This window comes from Neltuma alba, unplaced genomic scaffold, assembly GCF_004799145.2.
Source record: "Neltuma alba isolate B1F8T4 unplaced genomic scaffold, ASM479914v2 tig00001750_pilon, whole genome shotgun sequence".
Classification (NCBI taxonomy): Eukaryota; Viridiplantae; Streptophyta; class Magnoliopsida; order Fabales; family Fabaceae; genus Neltuma; species Neltuma alba.
Window position 1 is genome coordinate 23,679 of NW_021632593.1, and position 18,554 is coordinate 42,232.

At 36.3% G+C, this 18,554-nt stretch overlaps 1 protein-coding gene across 1 annotated transcript; it reads right to left on the reverse strand.

Annotated features, from left to right (window-relative positions):
• Positions 1 to 6,466: 6,466 nt before the first annotated feature.
• On the reverse strand, positions 6,467 to 9,480 carry LOC114762810 (O-acyltransferase WSD1-like). Its single transcript, XM_028952400.1, has 5 exons — positions 9,337 to 9,480; positions 8,538 to 9,104; positions 8,036 to 8,392; positions 7,189 to 7,326; positions 6,467 to 6,514 (listed from the first exon to the last, which is right to left on the reverse strand). Exons 1-5 carry the CDS (start codon positions 9,478 to 9,480, stop codon positions 6,467 to 6,469), a joined length of 1,254 nt encoding a protein of 417 aa, XP_028808233.1.
• Positions 9,481 to 18,554: the final 9,074 nt, after the last annotated feature.

The following is an 18,554-nucleotide window of genomic DNA, read 5'->3' on the forward strand; positions in this document are numbered from 1 at the left end:
TAGTCGCTATATAACAACAAATGTCCCACAATGACGTTCCGGAGAGGAGAGAAAACAAGTGGAAGCGAAGCGTTAGAGGTCATATTCATTTTCATGACTGAAAACTGCCTTCAACCTCCAACTCCGTTTTCTAAATGAAGTAAATTCTCTCATTTTGCAAAAAAAGAAAAGAAAAGAAATTCAAGAAATAATATCCTCTTTTTTTAGGTATATATATTCTCCTAGGTACTAAATGTTTGTTGGAATGGCATAAAAATAATTTTTTATTCATAATTTGCGGAATACAAGGTAAGTGTGCAAAAGTAATTTTGCCTCTGCTCATGTAAAAATAATTATAAGTATTTATAAATCATAACTCCAAACAAGTCCTAGATGTGGATACATCTTCTAACATGGATTTAAATTTTAATTTATTATATTGTAGCTTGTAAAAGACCAACTCTTTCCTCTGGATCCAATAATCTCTTTATGTTCTGTTTTTCGTTTTTTTGGTAGCCACAGGTATCCTCTCATGGGAGAGGAAAGAAGTGGAAGTGAAGTGTTAGAGGTCATATTCATTCTTATGATTGAAACTGCCTTCAACCTCCAACTCCCCCGTAAACCCTTTCTAGAAAATCAAGAAATAATCTCCTTTTTTTTTTTTTCAAGGTATAGATATTCTCTTACTAGAGGCAATGTCAGGTATTAAGAATTTGTTGGAATGGCATAAAAGTATATTTTTAATCATGATTTACGAAATATAAGGTAAGTGTGTAAGAATAATTTTGTCTTCACCCACATAAAAGTAATTATAAGTACTTAAAAATCACAGCTCCAAATAAGCTTTAAATGTAAATACATCTCTTAATGTGAATTTAAATTTTTATTTGTTATGTTGTAACTCGTGAGAGGCTAACCCTTTTATCTAGACCCAATAGTGATATAATCTCCTTATGTTCTTTTTTTCTCTTTTTTTTTTGTAGGCACAGGTATCCCGTTATTAGAAGCAATCTTGTTTAAGACACTGTCGGGTAAATGTTTGCACATCTCTCAGCTGGTATTCAAATATTAATTCACCATATTATGAGAGATTAGCCTCTTCTACTAGACCTAATTCCTATTAGTTCCTCCTGTTCTTTTAATTAAACCAAAGATCAAATTCATTGGACGTCTTTTATTTAATATTTACTTCCTTAATAGGCGGTCCATAAATCAATAATGTGCGCAATTGATAAATTTCGACCACAGCCATACACCATCACAGGCAACTACGGAGACACGTAGGCCTGTTAAGGGTTTCTTTCAGAAGACTTGGTCCCTTTTTTTTTTTTTAAAAAAGCATTTTTATTTTTAATCAAAACCAGAGTGTTCTTTTCTTCCTCTTCAAGGAAAAAACCCCTTGATTATCAACTCAGTTATACGTCGGCCCAACATCAATTCTGATGGGCTGCAAATTGCCCCAGTTTAGCTACATTTATTTTGAGCATGGCCACAGGCCGACGAATTATATTATATTTTATTTAAAAAAATTTACATCGTTTCTTTAATATTTAGATCTCATAAAAAAATTGAAGGAATATTGAATAGACTGTGTTGATGATGGAGAACAGAGTTCATAAATGTATAATATATATCATCCTCTTTCTGCATAATTAACATTATCAATGACGGAATACTCTCCAAAGCTATATTAAAGTGTTTTTTCATATATAGTTACTTATTAAATAAAATATGTAGCTGGCCTCATGTCATCATAGCAGGTAATCTTCAACCTTCAAATCAAATGAATGGAGAAGACTGGGAATTCAAAGAGATATATAAATATATAAACTATAGAGTTTCCGTTTAGCAAGTAATCTTCAACCTTCAAATCAAATGAATGGAGAAGATTGGGAATTCAAAGAGATATATAAATATATAAAATATGGAGTTTCCGTTTAGTTAAAATAAATCCGATTATATCACATTGGTGGACACAAACTGAAACCACTGGCTCTGAGGATCGTCCAGACACGAAGGATCAGAATCGGCACAGATGCATTTGGCGGCGGCGACGGAGGACGAATTGGCATCCCTCTGCAAGCACAATCGATTCCCTTGTGCGTCCACCGAAGCCCGGTGCATGCCTGACTCTGTTATGACTTTCCATGAAGTTTGGTTCGTGTTTGAGCAATCCGCCGCCGTGAGCTCCACTGGTTGGCCTTCCACAGTTGCCTCCAAACACTCCGCTTCCTCCGCATCCTGCAATTTGATCTGTGTTCCTTCCACACTCCACCCGCTTGCCCCGTTACAGTCTTGCACTTCCACTTCATCACCATTCTCCTTCCTCTTCACGCGCTGCCCACTTTATGGGTGATACAGTACCTGCGACATGGCCTTCTTCGAACTTGGGTCTTGGTATATAAGGAAAGAACAGTTAATAACTAAGAAACCGTTTCGAGTTGAGATGAAGAAACACATGCATATATATATATATAAACATATATACCTTGGAGTGTTTGGAGTATTAGCTGGAACCTGTTAGGGAAGTCGGGGTAACTGAGTGTTTGCCACTGGAAGTCCAACAATCCATAGGACTCTCCTGCGTTGACATTGCCTTCTCTGAGATAATAGCTTCCTTGCAATCCCCACTAAGCCCAACCTAAGTCATTGACGGCCAGGTACGCTAAAATGCAGGACAACCATGCACCGTCCGTCGGGTTCTGCTATTAATGGTGAGATTGGGATGCCATATTCGGTCATCAAAAGAGGAGCAGCGTTGGAGCCGGTGACGAGGAACGTAGCATGAGATTTTAACTCGTTGTACTTTGCCATATTCGTCTTGGAGCCTGGCAACAAGGGGACGGATCATACGACTACTTACATAATTCATCTGTGTGCTTACTACTGCAGACTGCAGATATGCTCATGTGCTTAAGTAATTCGGCACATTTTTCTTCACCATTATTACAAATAAAATATCCAGCTTCGATTATTAATGACAAGAGTCACTTACTTTTCCTTTACATCTATATGTGTCACAATATATTTTTGACCAAAAAAAAAGTGTCACAATATATAGTTCATATTTTCAAGTAAAATTATAATATTTGCATTTATAGGTTGTTTCAAGGGAAAATTTCACTGTAGGACCGCACAAGACAATTAATCTCAAAGAGCCCCCAAAACTTTCTTAAACTTCACTGCAGGACCAAGGGGCCAATCTGATATTAATTCCACAAACAAAATGACGACACTGCCCCTAGTAGAAGGGAACAAGTGCGGGAGAGTGCATTTGCAAGGGGAACTAGCCAATTTGCAGAACAAATACATATGTTCACACGTGGAATCAGTCCGTTCACATGTGGACTGGTTCACCTGATGAATGCGTCCGTGAGGGAACAAGTGCGGGAGAGCGCATTTGCAAAAGAAACTAGCTAATTTGCAGATGAAATACATATATTCACACGTGAAATCAGTCCGTTCACATGTGGACTGGTTCACCTGATGCATGCGTCCGTGAGAAAACAAGTGCGGGAGAACGCATTTGCAAGGGGAACTAGCTAATTTGCAGAATAAATACATATATTCACATGTGGAATCAGTCCGTTCACATGTAGACTGGTTCACCTGATGCATGCGTTCGTGAGGAAACAAGTGCGGGAGAGCGCATTTGCAAGGGGAACTAGCCAATTTGCAGAATAAATACATATATTCACACGTGGAATTAGTCCGTTCACATGTGGACTGGTTCACCTGATGCTAAGGGTAGTGGCGTCATTTCGTTTGTGGAATTAATATCAAATTGGCCCCTTGGTCCTGCAGTGAGATTTCAGAAAGTTTTGGGGGCTCTTTGAGATTAATTGTCTTGTGCGGTCCTACAGTGAAATTTTCCCTTGTTTCAATGCGACATATAATATGATAATATCCTGTGCTGTACTCAAATGAATTAATTATCGAGAATCGTAGGGAGCACCGCTATCGCTATTTGCTGGCACAGAGGGGACATTTTGCTAAATGATTATATTTTAAATTGAATTATTTCTTTCTGTGGCTAGCTTTCTCTTAAAAACTTCGGCCACTTAGCTTGGAAAAAAAACAAATTGATATTATTTAATACTACCTCATATCCTAATTATAAGATTCTATTTATAATTTACAAATAAAATCTTATAATTAGGACCGGAGGTAGTACTATAATAATGGTATTGATAGGTGAAGAGATATTTAACTATGTACCATTTTGTTGAGCTTAATGAATTGTCCGTCATAAAAAGGGTAAGGAGAAATTGTTCAAATTTATGATTTTTCATTATGTAGAATTATAAGCTTTCAGGGAAAAATAGAGGGGGGAAAAACAGAAAAACTATGTCCTTCTGGCCCACAGTATAGACTGGCATACTCTTTTTTGGGGAAAAAAACAAATTATTAGTTTCTATAATATCATATCATTTATCTAGGAAAAAAAATCATATCGTTTATACTCCAATAAAAAAAAATAATTTAATCAAACAAAATTATGATTTATTTATGCAGATATATTCTGTTGCTTCTCACAAGTTTCTGATTTAACTGCATGACCCTAGTGGATTGCTTTGCATTAACTCTTTGGAAAAATTACACTCAGGTCCCACAGAGCACAATTAATATCAAAAAGGTACCTCGAAATCGCGAAATGATTCTGAAGTCCCCAGGGACCTGCGTGTAATTAATTCTAATTGTGAAATTACCTACTTACCCCTGTTAATTTTATTGCAGCAATTCGTTTACAATCTCAATCGTGGCTGTTAACAACCCGAGAAGACATGATTGACAACCTCGGCAGTGCTCATGACAACTCACTCTGTCGAATGCCAGGGGCGTTGTTGAGGTTGTTAACCACCTCTTCTCGGGTTGTTAACAGCCACTGTTGATGTTGTAAATATGTTCTAATTTTATTGCAGCAATTCGTTTACAATCTCAACAGTGGCTGTTAACAACCCGAGAAGACGTGACTGACAATCTCGGCAGTGCTCATGACAACTCACTTTGTGGAATGCCAGGGGCGTTGTTGAGGTTGTTAACCATCTCTGCTCGGGTTGTTAACAACCACTGTTGAGGTTGTAAATAGGTTCAAATTAACAGGGGTAACTTCATAATTTCACAATTAGAATTAATTACGCACAGGTTCCTGGGGACTTCAGAATCATTTTGCGATTTTGAGGAACCTTTTTTATATTAATTGTGCTCTGTGGGACCTGAGTGTAATTTTCCCTAACTTTTTCCAAATAGGTAAAACGGGCATGGATGACTGACTCTTTAAGAAGGCTTGGAAACGACGGCCCAACCTCAATTCTGATGGGTAGCATATTGTCCCAAGTTAGCCCACATTCATTTTGAGAATGCCCCTAGCCCCGCTTCATTTTTTTCATTTCTTTAATTAGATATTTCTCCGAGAAGGATAATGAATTAATAAATAAAATTTAATAATAAGAAATTGAATTACCATTTTATTTGAAAAAATTACACCATTTCTTTGATATTTAAATTTCATAAAAAGATTGAAGGAATATTGAACAAATATGAAAGAAAACGGTACCGAGTCTAAGGAATAATAATTGTACAAAACGAGCATTGTTGTTCATGTGTTGTTAATAATTTTACAGTCACTTGAAAGCAAGCACGCCCCTTGGCCATATATATCCGTCTCCTCCTCCACCAACGCAATTGTGTATAGATTGTGAATGATGATAGTGAAGAGAGTTCATAAATGTATAATATATCATACTCTTCTGATAAAGTGTCTTTTCATGTATGCCATTTATTATAATACTCTTTCAGTCTTTAATAGAGAATCTAATTGAAGACTTAATATTGATCAATGTAAAACCTATTATATATTTTTTTTAATTTTTTTTCTAAATTATTCTTATTGTACAATAACAACCAAGTAAGAGAGAATGGAGGAAATTAAGAACGATGAACAAGGTGACTTAGGAAAATATGTTATATTTATTGTAATTAATTAATTTACCTAATTTCTCTAATATAATCAAACTAGTTTAATAAATCTCATATCAAAGAGAAGTAAGAGAATATAACAGGAAAAAGAACAACATTAAATTTATTCTGATTGAGACTAAAGAAATTAATTCCAAATGATTTTTTTAAGTAATTACCCACGTGGTCCTTAATTTCTTTGTATGGTGCAAATTAATGTCTTATTATTCATCATATCTCATACAGAATATACTACGCATGATATCAAATAATCATGCCTCTCATACAATGCATTTCATACATTATCCATATAGATACAGTCATAGGATATTTTACAGTAATAGTGCAAGTGAAGAGATAGATAAATTAAATCTTGGAAATTATATAGCACCGTGGAGGAATATTTGCTCCTAGTTGACCTTTATGCTTGGTTGAGAGCTGCCTTGAGTGTGGCCTCAAAAGCGCGCTCGATGTGGGGCCTTAGCTCGGGTTCGTCTATGAAATATTTATCTGTCTTAAGTGTCACCCTTTAGAATTCCCAATTTCCCATGTAGCTCATTATGGATATCAGAAGGCTCTGCAACCCATACAATCTCAACGCCGTTAATTAGCTCTATCAAAGAAGTCAATAACTTTGCAAGTGATTGATGATGTTTGTGACTCTCTTTTTTTGATAAAAGTCATCGATCATATTTGTTTGGGCTTTACCCGGAGAGACTAAATCTAACAGTGATATAATGTACTACCTCCACAATCCAACCCTAGAACTTAACATAATTAACATAAGAACTAATTAGATAATTAGATATTCAATTAGACCTTAAATATAAAACTCAATATACCTTGTTTTTCAATATTTATCCATTTTATTTTTGAGTAGTATCTATGATGACCGAACATTTTAAGCAATTTTCATCAAGGAGTAATCTCAATGCACATAATTGATAGATGTATTCTAAGAAAAACAACATCCATTTCTGATACATAACTAACTCCACTAAATTTTTTAATATTTATAAATTAGTTATCTAATTTTTATATCATGCTAATGTTCAGTAACTACAAAGTTATTTTCGCATTTCACCATCAATATATGATCTGTATTAGTCAAACTTCTGATATAGCCGGAATTTTAATATTCTTCATCAATAAATTTTTTTAATTACTTTTATTACTTTGGCCCAAAAAATTACTTTTATTAGATTTATTAATAAAATCATTATATATATATTCCCTTAAAAAAGAAAATACCTCAGGACCTCCGGCCACCGTGAAGCAGAAGCCATTTACAGGATGATTGGCTAAAGACATCTGTTGTGACGGTCCAATCAAGCTTGTAATTGTTGCACTTGACTTTGTCGCTGCGTTATAAACATGTTTGGCTACTGCCTATAAAGATCACTTATGATTATTCAGAAATTTAATTGACATCCGTGAAATAGGATAATTAAGATTAATAATAAATATTACCTCAAGTGCTTAATATAAGTGTTAATTAACTAATTTAAATAGATTAAGAAAAATAGTTAAATTAGTTATTTACAATAAATAAGTGTTATTTTTTTCAAATATCATCGCTAATCAAATGTATTGGCTAGAATTACTATTATTATAAAGACTATCTTAAAAAAATAGATAAATATAAGAGACAAAATGGATTAGGATCTTATATTTATAAACAAAATAAAAATCAAACAAATTCTTATATTAAGGACCAGAGGTAGTATTTTTTGATAACCAAATATCTAACAGTTTCTTTATTAAGTTTGTTTTTAGCTTTTTTAACTCTGAGAATTTTTTTTTGTTATATATGCATATGGTTTAAACTTCACTTGATATATCCTTATCTTGTAATCAGTGAAAATATAATTTTATATTGAGTTTAGAGTGAATGTCACTGAAATTTGATCTTATTTTAATTTTGATTCTTGAAATTTGAAACCAATAATAGTGGTCTCTAAAATTTGACTTCGTTTTAATACAGCTATAAATTTTTGGTATCTCTCAAATGAGAATCAAAACCAAAATAAAATAAATTTTTAAGGATTAAAAATAATATTAACTCTTCCATTGATCTAAATATTGTGCCTACTCATACCTCATAACCTTTAAGTTTACTCTTCATATCCAAAAGCATCCCGTTGAGAGGAACAACCAAAGATTGATTTTTACTCTTGATTATATGATGCACTTCCCAAATGAAGTCTAGTTGCTTTGAAATTCTTTTGCCTTCTGATTTCGGAATCGGCACATGCACGAAAGAAACTCGGTTCCCCCACGATCTTTTAGCCTGATGAGCACTAAGCATATCGTTGACTGACTGATAACATTCAATATTTCTCGTATTCATCAATACTAATGCGGTGGATTTTGCAGCCCCTGACTTGTTGTCAACGCCTTGCATATACAGTCGAGTCCCATAGAAGACTATCCCAACAATCGCATCATTTACAGTCTATACTGGGAATTAAAAAAGAAAAGAAAAGGAGGGTTATATATATGGATAACTGTAAGTGATGCATATAAAAACTATATGAGTAACTGAGAAGCAAAAACTATCAGAGTTTCAGCAAAGTGAAGAAATTGATGAGAAGTCATACCACTCCAAGTCGGGACTTGATAAGTTTGATTTGATCCAGCGAGAATGTGATGGTTGATATGGTGACTGGGCGAGTTTCCCCTGTTTGAAATCCGGACCTGATGGGCGTCTTGTCATCTTCAATGGCAGTAGTGTTCGTTAAGCCCCACCAGAGATCTACTAGAGTATTGCAGGCTAATGACATGACCGAAGAAAATCTGCTGAAGAAGCTTTTGTTGGCAGACTTGGATGGTTTGAGAGAAGGGAAAGACAAAGGAAGAGAGGGATCAACGGCCCTTTGAAGACAACTAAGAAGAGCACCCATGAGAGAGTAGCCATCTCCAAGAGCGTGGTGGAGTTTGAATATGAGGCTACTTGCTGCACTGCTTGTAGGGTAATTCACGGTGTGAATTTCCCATAATGGTTTATTTTCTGGAAGCTTCTCTATTGCTATTCTGGACAAATAATCAGCAAAATAATTGTCATATGATTGCTTTGACTTGCTTTCAGGGAATAAGGGGATGTTGATATGATCTTTCAATTTCACTCGTATTTTTCTCCATCGTTTCTCCCCGCTTTTGTGTTTAACCTGTGAAAGAATGAATATTATTGTGCATTACATATGGATGATATGATGAAGAGGGGAAAAGAAGTGAAGATGATGAATTAGTAGCCAAAAATGTCTTGTGTATAACACTGGGTAAAATGTTTTCACATCGATCATATCGGTTTAAAAGGCCTTCTTGCATATGCATGAGAATTATATATCAGACAAGACAAAATATGAAGAAAGAGAGAGACGAGAGAGAGAAAGAGAGGACCATGATGGAGGAGAAGCGAGGGTTGATGGGAAGGAGAAGACGCTGGAGGAGAGGAATAGCTTGAGAGTGATCAAATGGAACCTGCAACTCCAAAACGCCGATAATGTAAATGCATAGCGCAGAGCTGTTGAAACATAGTCCCATTGGACTCACTGGGAATTCCACTTCTTCTTCTTCTTCTTCTTCACAGTAGCGCTCCATCGTTCTTTGCTTTATTTCTGACATTCAAAATACTCCACTCTTGGCGCCTCGCAAGAGGATCATACGACGACTTATATAACAACTAAAATATTAAACACGAGCATCACTAATTAATCTGTGTGCTTATTACTGTACATTACAGATCATTCCTTGGCCAATGCTCTTGCTTACCTACCTGCGGCACATTTTTCTTTACCATTATTGAAAATAAAATATCCAGCCTCAATTGTTAATGTCAACAATCACTTACTTTTCCTTTACATTCTAAGTCACAATCGTTGATATTTTCAAATAAAATTATAATATGATAATATCCTGTACTGTTCTCGAATGAATTAATTATAGCGAATCGTAGGGAGCACCGTTACTGCTATTTGCTGGCAACATGGTTTACACTTTAGGCGCAAAGAAGGGACATTTTTGCTAAATAAATTATATTTTAAATGAAATTTTTTATTCCCCTGGCTTAGCTTTGCCTTATAAATTTCGGCCATTTGAACCAAAAAGAATTGATATTTAATACTGTGATAACGATATCATAGGTAATTCAAATTTATGATTTTTCATTACGGAGAATTATACGTTTTTTTAGGGAAAATAGAGAGAAAAACACAGAATAAACTAGCTCCTTCCGGCCGACGGTGCAGATTGGCATTCTCTGTTAAAAAAAAAAAAAAACAGAGTATTGGTTTCTCTAATATCATATCATCTATACTCTGATCAAAAATAAATTTTAATCAAACAAAATTATAATTTTTTTACACAGATATATTGCGTTACTCCTTACAGGTTTCAAATTAACTGCATGATCCAGGGAAAAACAAAAATTAACTGCATGATCCATGCCGATGCCGATTTTGCACTGACCTTTTTACAGATAGATAAACGGGCTTGGACTTTAAGGCTTGGAAACATCGATGGGTTGCAAATTGCCCTAGCGTAGCCCACATTTATTTTGAGTTTGCCCCTAGGCTGACTTCATTTTTTTTTTATTTCTTTAATTAGATATTTCTCCAATACGGGAAAGATAATGAATTACTAATAAATAAAATTTATTAATATGAAATTAAATTACTATTTTATAATTAAAAAAATACACCATTTCTTTATCATTTAAATTTCATAAAAAATTGAAGGAATATTGAATAAATACTCCATCCGTTCCTTATTATAAGAGACGAATAACTGAATTACGTTAATAAAAAAACAGTTAAAATTAGTTAAAAACAATTAATGTATAAAAAGTATAATTTTTTCCCAAGAATACCCTCATTAATAAAGAGAGAGAGCATAAGAGAGAAGAATTAAATTATTAAAAGAAAGAGAAGTGGAAAGGAGAAAGAGTGTGAGTTGGAGACAAAATAAATATGAGTAAAATAGGAAATCAACACAAAAAAATAGAGACAACTTTTAAGTATCTCTTATATATAGGAATATACCATAAATATCAAACGTCTTATATTAAGGAATGGAGGGAGTATAAAACAAAACGGTTATAGGGCCGGCTTCAACTTTCACGTCATCATAGCGAATAATCTTTCGTTTAATTAAACCATGGGATTTCCGTTTAGTTAAAATAAATCCGATTACATCACATTGGTGGCAACAAACTGAAACCACTGGCTCTGAGGATCGTCCACACACGAAGGATCAGAATCGGCACAGATGCATGTGGCGGTGACGACGGTGGACGAATTGGCATCCCTTTGCAAGCACAATCGATTGCCTTGTGCGTCCACCGAAGCCCAGTGCATGCCTGACTCTGTTATGGCTTTCCATGAAGTTTGGTTCGTGTTTGAGCAATCCGCCGTGAGCTCCACCGGTTGGCCTTCCCCAGTTGCCTTGAAACACCCCGCTTCCTGTGCATCCTGCAATTTGATCTGTGTTCCTTCCACACTCCACCCGCTCGCCCCGTTACAGTCTTGCACTTCCACTTCATCACCATTCTCCTTCCTCTTCACGCACTGCCCACTTTGTGGGTGATACAGTATCTGCGACGTGGCCTTCTTCGAACTTGGATCTTGGTATATAAGGAAAGAACAGTTAATAACTAAGAAACCGTTTCGAGTTGAGATGAAGAAACACAGGCATACATACATACATACATATATATATATATATATATATATAACATATATACCTTGGAGTGTTTGGAGTATTAGCTGGAACCTGTTAGGGAAGTCGGGGTAACTGAGTGTTTGCCACTGGAAGTCCACCAATCCATAGGACTCTTCTGCGTTGACATTGCCTTCTCTGAGATAATAGCTTCCTTGCAATCCCCACCACGCCCAACCTAAGTCATTGACGGCAAGGTACGCTAAAATGCAGGACAACCACCGTCCGTCGGGTTCTGCTATTGATGGTGAGATTGGGATGCCATATTCGGTCATCAAAAGAGGAGCAGCGTTGGAGCCGGTGATGAGGAACGTAGCATGAGAGTTTAACTCGTTGTACACTTTGCCGCAAAGATAGTTCGCCGACTGGCTGCTCCAATTCTTGTGCTCACCAGACATGGTGTAGCAGTGTACCTCGTACGCAAACTTGTCCTTAAACGTTAAGTTCATTGGCCTGTTGTTCAAAAAGCTCAGATCGTTGTCGTTGGACAAACCCGAAATGAAGACCAACACGTCTGGATTCGCTTGGTGAACAGTCTGTGCTCCTAGGGTCACATTCCCGAACCACCCATCAACGTTCTGAAGTGGACCACGCAACTCATTACGCAAACTCATTGCCACCACCTGAATTAACAGAACAAACTCTTTTCAATAATATTCACGATACCCTTGTACGTATATAAATGAAGTCTAATAGATCATACCACTCACATTGGGTTTTCCCTTCAATAACTGAGCGGCCATGGAGAGGCCTTGAAGCCATTCTTGAGTATCAAAGTTGGTGTCCCCGAAGAAGGCATTGCCGTCGTCGGGAGCACAACACCACTTGGGCTCACTGATGTGGTTATCAGCGAGGACCATGATGTTCTGGGCAGCAAGCCGATCCACCACATAAGAATAGGACTGAGGGTGGCTCATATTGAGGAGATCCCCGTTGTTCTGGGCGATGCCGGCCTTGGCGCCCGTCAAGTTCAGAGAATCAAGCGCTTGTTCAACAGTCTGATTGGAGTAGCGAGTGAACATGAAGGTGGCCCAGGTGAGACGCACGCAGTTCAACCCCAGATCGTGGAATTGGCTTATAATGTGGTCGACGGATTGTTTGTCTAGTCCTTCAGCCAGCATTACGCCCATGTGAGATGGCCAGTTAGCACAGCGTAGCTTCACGCGTTGGCCGGTGCCGGAATCGACGATCCATCTGTTGCTTGCGGATAGTTGAATGCTGGATGATTGGGATGCTAACAGAGCTAGAGACATCATTGAGAGCAGCAGAATCAGTTGATTTACCATGCTTGTGTTAATTATAATTTGCAAGCCTACTACTTGATTGGTGTCTTTGCGTTTCGTTCAAGGTTGCTTAAATAGGCTTATTGGTTACACATAACCATCCCATGAGATAATTTATAAAAATCTGTTTGACAATGTTACAACGTGCCTGGTTACCTCACAAAAGTACTTTTTCTAGCGTCGGGTAATAAAGGAAAAACATATTTTTTCCAAATCCAACATTTTATTGCGTTTGGAGAAAGAACTTTAATTTCAACTAACCTTCCAAACATGCTTACTACTAACGATGCCATGATGAGAGTTTTGGCCAGAAAAAACGATGACATGACATAATTCGTAAAGAAAAAACAAACCCCTTCATTTATTAAATAGAAATCTAAATCATCAATTTTCATCTCTTTTTTATTTAGTCAAAATTAAATTTCACCTCCAATTTTTCTGATATATGCATCTTTGATCATCATGATGCATCCAAATTTAAGCCGTACATTTTTTTTTAAATTTCTTTCTACAACTTTGACTATATAACTAATATATCTCTGAGTTAAAATATGTTGACATTCTATTTTTTCCACTTGTTCTTTCTTTTTTTAACCTTTGCATTTTAGACAGTGTGCAGAAACAAAGAAAACAACACACATATCCTAAACAATGAAACATAACAGAAACAACATACCAAAACAACATCTGAAAACAAAACATACAGACATAACAAAATAAACCTATACCAGCTCTATCACCAACACATAACATATTGAGACCTGCTAAATCAACTCCAAAGAGGATGGCGGTTCAAGCAACCAACCTTCCGGTACCACGGCTCTCAAAGCCTCCGCTCAGCTAAATGATAAAGCCCAAATAATTAAACAGAGCCATTCTTCGGCGCCACCAAAATGCACGTCTTTATGGACCAAATTACAAATGCCCAATTACTTATATAGACCCGTCTCGGCTGACCCACTCTTCCTTGTTTCAATGAACCTTCTATGGCCCCAACCAACTTTTGATGTGCCTCAGATCACATGCTTTAATGAACTTCCGATTATGCCAACATTGTTATGGTTAAATTTTGGGCCTAGGCCTTCTACCAAAAAATGCCCTTCATGGATCACTTTAATTTGCGGTTCACACGATACCCATCAATGTAATTGTGCCATGGTCCCAAAAAAAAAAAAAATCAATGTAATTGTGCAAGGCAAACAAATATCTTATCTTAAAAAAAAAAAAAAAAAAGCGCAAAGCGAATATTAAATGACTAGCATATTGTAGTGTTGGAGATCAGCACCTCATGCGGATAAGGCGCCCAGACACAGTACAGGTAGAGACAAATTGTGCATGAGATAATTATGAGACGTAAACCGCTTGAAATCAAGCTAGATTTAAGTGCTTTATATATATATATATATATATGGTATTAATGCCACAGCGAATAATCTTCAACTGCCAAATCAAATGAATGTAAAAGAGTGGGAATAATCAAAAAAAGAGAGTGGGAATAAAAAGAGGTTTAGATATAAATGAACTATTGAGAAAAGAGTTTAATTAACTGACTAATTCCAAAAGCGGTTCATCATTTATTAATGAAACTAAATCCGATTACATTACATTGGCGGAAACGAACTGAAACCACTGGCTCTGGGGATTGTCCATACACGAAGGATTAGAATCGGCACAGATGCATTTGGCGGTCACGACGGTAGACGACTTGGCGTCCCTCTGCAAGCACAATCGGTTGCCTTCTGCGTCCACGGTAGCCCAGTGCATGCCTGACTCTGTTATGGCTTTCCATGATGTTTGGTTCGTGTTCGAGCAATCCGTAGTGAGCTCCACCGGTTGGCCTTCCCCAGTTGCCTTCAAACACTCCACTTTCTGTGCGTTCAGCTGCAATTTGATCTGCGTTCCTTCAAGAATCCACCCACTTACCCTGTTACATTCATGCACTTCCACTTGATTACCATGCTTCTTCTTCTTCATGCACTGACCACTTTGTGGGTGATACAGAATCCTCGACATGGCCTTCTTCGAACTTGGGTCTTGGTATATATTAAAACCAGTGTTAATAACAAACTAAATAAGCATAATTAGCGTTGAGTTGAAAAATGTGATACGTATATGAATGCATATAATTAATATATGTACCTTGGAGCGATTTGAGTACTAGCTGGAACCTGTGAGGGAACTCGGGGTAACTGAGTTTCCGCCAATGGAAGTCCAACAATCCATAGGACTCTCCTGGGTTGACACGGCCTTCTCTCAGGTAATAGCTACCTTGGAATCCCCACCAACCCCAACCCAAGTCACTGACAGCGAGGTACGCTAAAATACAAGTCAACCATCGTTCAGCAGGTTCTGTCCTTGGTGACAATGGTATTCCATATTCAGTCATCAAAAGGGGAGAAGGGTTGGAACCAGTGGTGAGGAACCCAGCCTTGCTGTTTAATTCGTTGTTCACTTTGCCGCAGAGATAGTTCGCTGACTGCTTGCTCCAATCCTTGTGCTCACCTGACATGGTGTAAGAGTGTACCTCGTAGGCCAACTTATCCTTAAACGTTAGGTTCAATGGCTTACCCTTCAAAAAGCTCAGATCGTTGTCGTTGTAAAAACCCGAAATGATAATCACTGCGTTTGGGTTCCATTGATGAACGGTTTGTGCTCCTCGGATCATATTCTCGTACCACACATCGACGTTTTGAAGGGGACCACGTAGCTCGTTGCGCAAGCTCATTGCCACCACCTAAATTTACAAAATCTACGCAAATTAGGGATATTCATCAAGGAATCACAGACACAGGCAGAATCTGTAGGATTAGTTTAGAACTCACATTGGGTTTTCCCTTCAATAACTGAGCCGCCATAGAAAGACCCAGAAGCCATTCTTTGGGATCAAAATCCTTGTCGCCGAAGAAAGCATTACCGTCGTTGGGAGCACAACACCATTTGGGCTCACTGATGTGGTTATCAGAAATGACCATGACGTTCTGAGAAGCAAGCTGATCCACCACAAAAGAGTAGGCTTGAGGGTGGGTCATATTGAGCACAACACGATTGTGCTTGATGATGCCGGCTTTGGCGTCCGCCAAACCCAGAGAATCAAGTGTCTGCTGAACGGTGTGATTGGAGTAACGAGTGAACATGTAGGTGGCCCAAGTGAGACGCACACAATTCAGCCCCAAATGGTGGAATTGAAATATAATATGCATTATGGATTGCTTGTCTAACCCTTCTGCCAGCATCACACCCATATGAGATGGCCAATTCGCACACAGTAACTTCACGCGTCGTCCTGTGCGGGAATCCACGATCCATCTGTTACTTGCAGAGAGAGGAAGGCAGTATATGTGAGAGGCTAACAGAGCCATTGAGAGCAGAAGCATCCATTTTAAGTGATTTCCCATATATTCTTGTGTTGTTATCCTCAGCAAGCATTGGTTTATTTGCTCAAATATATAGCCTCTCCTCCCCCACCTGCCCCATCCTTTTTCTTATTTTAGGACGATTTCCCATTAAACATCAGATTTTGATATGATGATTAACATTACAAGGATGAGCTGGAGGCCCAGAATTCGGGAAAAAAACATATAAGCTGAAGTAGAACGTAATACGAGAATAAAAGGGGAGTTAAGGAAAGGAAGGAAAAAAGCTAACTCATCGAAAGTGGAAAAACAGCCACCGGAGATAATAATGATCATTTATCCAATGGTTTCAATATGGATAAGAGTCTAGTCATCTAGTAATAACTAATTAAGGCAAAAATAAAAACAACTGCCAGATTTTGTAATTTATACCACTCTGCTGCTTATTGTAAATTATTTGTAAGAGAAAAGTTTAGTGCCAACTGCCAAATGTAAGTCCGACCTTTTTCCAATATTACCCCTATTTTAATTTATGTTCTAAAGAGAGAAAGAGATGCGAATGATTTATAAATATATAAAGGGAATTTTTTTTTTTAAAAAAATCAATTTAAGAATATTTCATAATTTAGCTGTAATTTCTTTAGATGTGAGAATGAGTTACACATATAAAATAACTTACAATAGACACGACCACAGCGAGTAGTAATTAGGGGAATTTGATTCTTTAATTAAGTTTTAGGATACTTCAGAAAGTAAATGCCGGAGATTCTGCCTTTTTTTCATTACAAGTGATTCTACTTTTACAACTTTTTTCTTTTGCCTTTTCTTAATACATACTTTTTCGTTTCTTTTCTTAATTTTCTCCCTGACTTTCCTTTTCCACATAAAGTGGGTTCCTTGATGCATGTATGAAAAATGTTGGCAAAAAAAAATGTATGAAAAATTCTTGTATATACTATACTCCCTACGGAGACTCGTAACTCTCATGCACAGGTACAGACGAGTTCACACTGACATTCATGGGAAGCAGGGAAACAAAAGTAACAGTAGTATTGCGTTAAGACTTTAAATTTAAATGCTTGTATTAATATGCAGAAGTTATTTAAGTTTACAAGTTGAAATCTCAGTTTACACACACACACACACACAAAAACGATAAAAGAGCAACCAACGCGAAAATTCTAAAATATTCAGTTAAATTTCGTATTTACTTTTTTGCCGTCATCAATTTCATCGGCTAGAATTATAACATTTCTGGATATAAATGGTGAAGCAGGCCCCAAAAAAAGGATATATAACGATGAAAATTTCAGATTATCAAATTTATGTTTGACCAAAGTAGGGCCGATATTTCAATCAGCTAAATTTTATCGATATATGTAAATTTCTACCAATATATCTTCAACCGCTTAATTAGAATGTTTTTAGTTAAAAAAAAAACTTAGACTAACAAGTATCAGTGGAAGGGGCTTTGATCATTTAAGTGCAAATTCTCAAATTTGAATTTCTGTGAAATGCAGAAAACGCGAGAACTACCCTCAACTACCGAACATTGTTTGAATGTCTTGTTCTATTAAATAAAAATGTAACCTATTAAAATTCACCTCACAACTTCTTCTCACTGTTGATAAATATATTTATTGGGTTTCTTGAGTATTTAGAAGTGTTCCAACTTTGAGTTACTAAATATTTAAATCGTTTACTTTTTAAAGTATTATTCTACTGTATTTTTTATTTCATGCTTACTCTTTTTTTATTTTTTTAATAAAACATATTAAAAATTATTTAATTCATTCCATTTCATATTTACTAATACGATTTTTATGAGTACGCAAAAAATAAATGTTCATATGCGATAAGTTCCAATAATCAATAGAAGTTCAATATGGAATTAAATTAAATTCAATAAAAAATTAATATAATAAATGCCTTTATATAAAAGCCGTTTATTGGCAGAGAATTATATATATATATATATATATTCCAAAAAACTTAATTATTTACAAACCGTAACCACTTGCAAATACAAAAATTTAATACGTAAATATACAAGTTTAATTTTTAAATGGGATCGGAACAATAATTAATTTTCACATTTAAAATTGTTTGTAATTTTGTTTAATTTTTTTGGTACAATAATTTTGTTTAATTTTTAATTATAAAGCACATACGCTGTTTCAATCGACATTGCAGAAGCAGATCTTTATCGGGATTTCACTTCTTGCCCACACGCACATTCATATATATATTCATAGGGATTACTATT

What these genes read in the sequence shown, in the direction of transcription:
- LOC114762810 (XM_028952400.1), bottom strand. Translation starts at nt 9,480, where the DNA reads ATGGGACTATGTTTCAACAGCTCTGCGCTATGCATTTACATTATCGGC. An exon ending in CTCGCTTCTCCTCCATCATG is followed by an intron (nt 9,105 to 9,336) that starts GTCCTCTCTTTC and finishes ATTCTTTCACAG; the next exon opens with GTTAAACACAAAAGCGGGGA. An exon ending in GTAAACTTAAAGGTTATGAG is followed by an intron (nt 7,327 to 8,035) that starts GTATGAGTAGGC and finishes TGATCTTTATAG; the next exon opens with GCAGTAGCCAAACATGTTTA.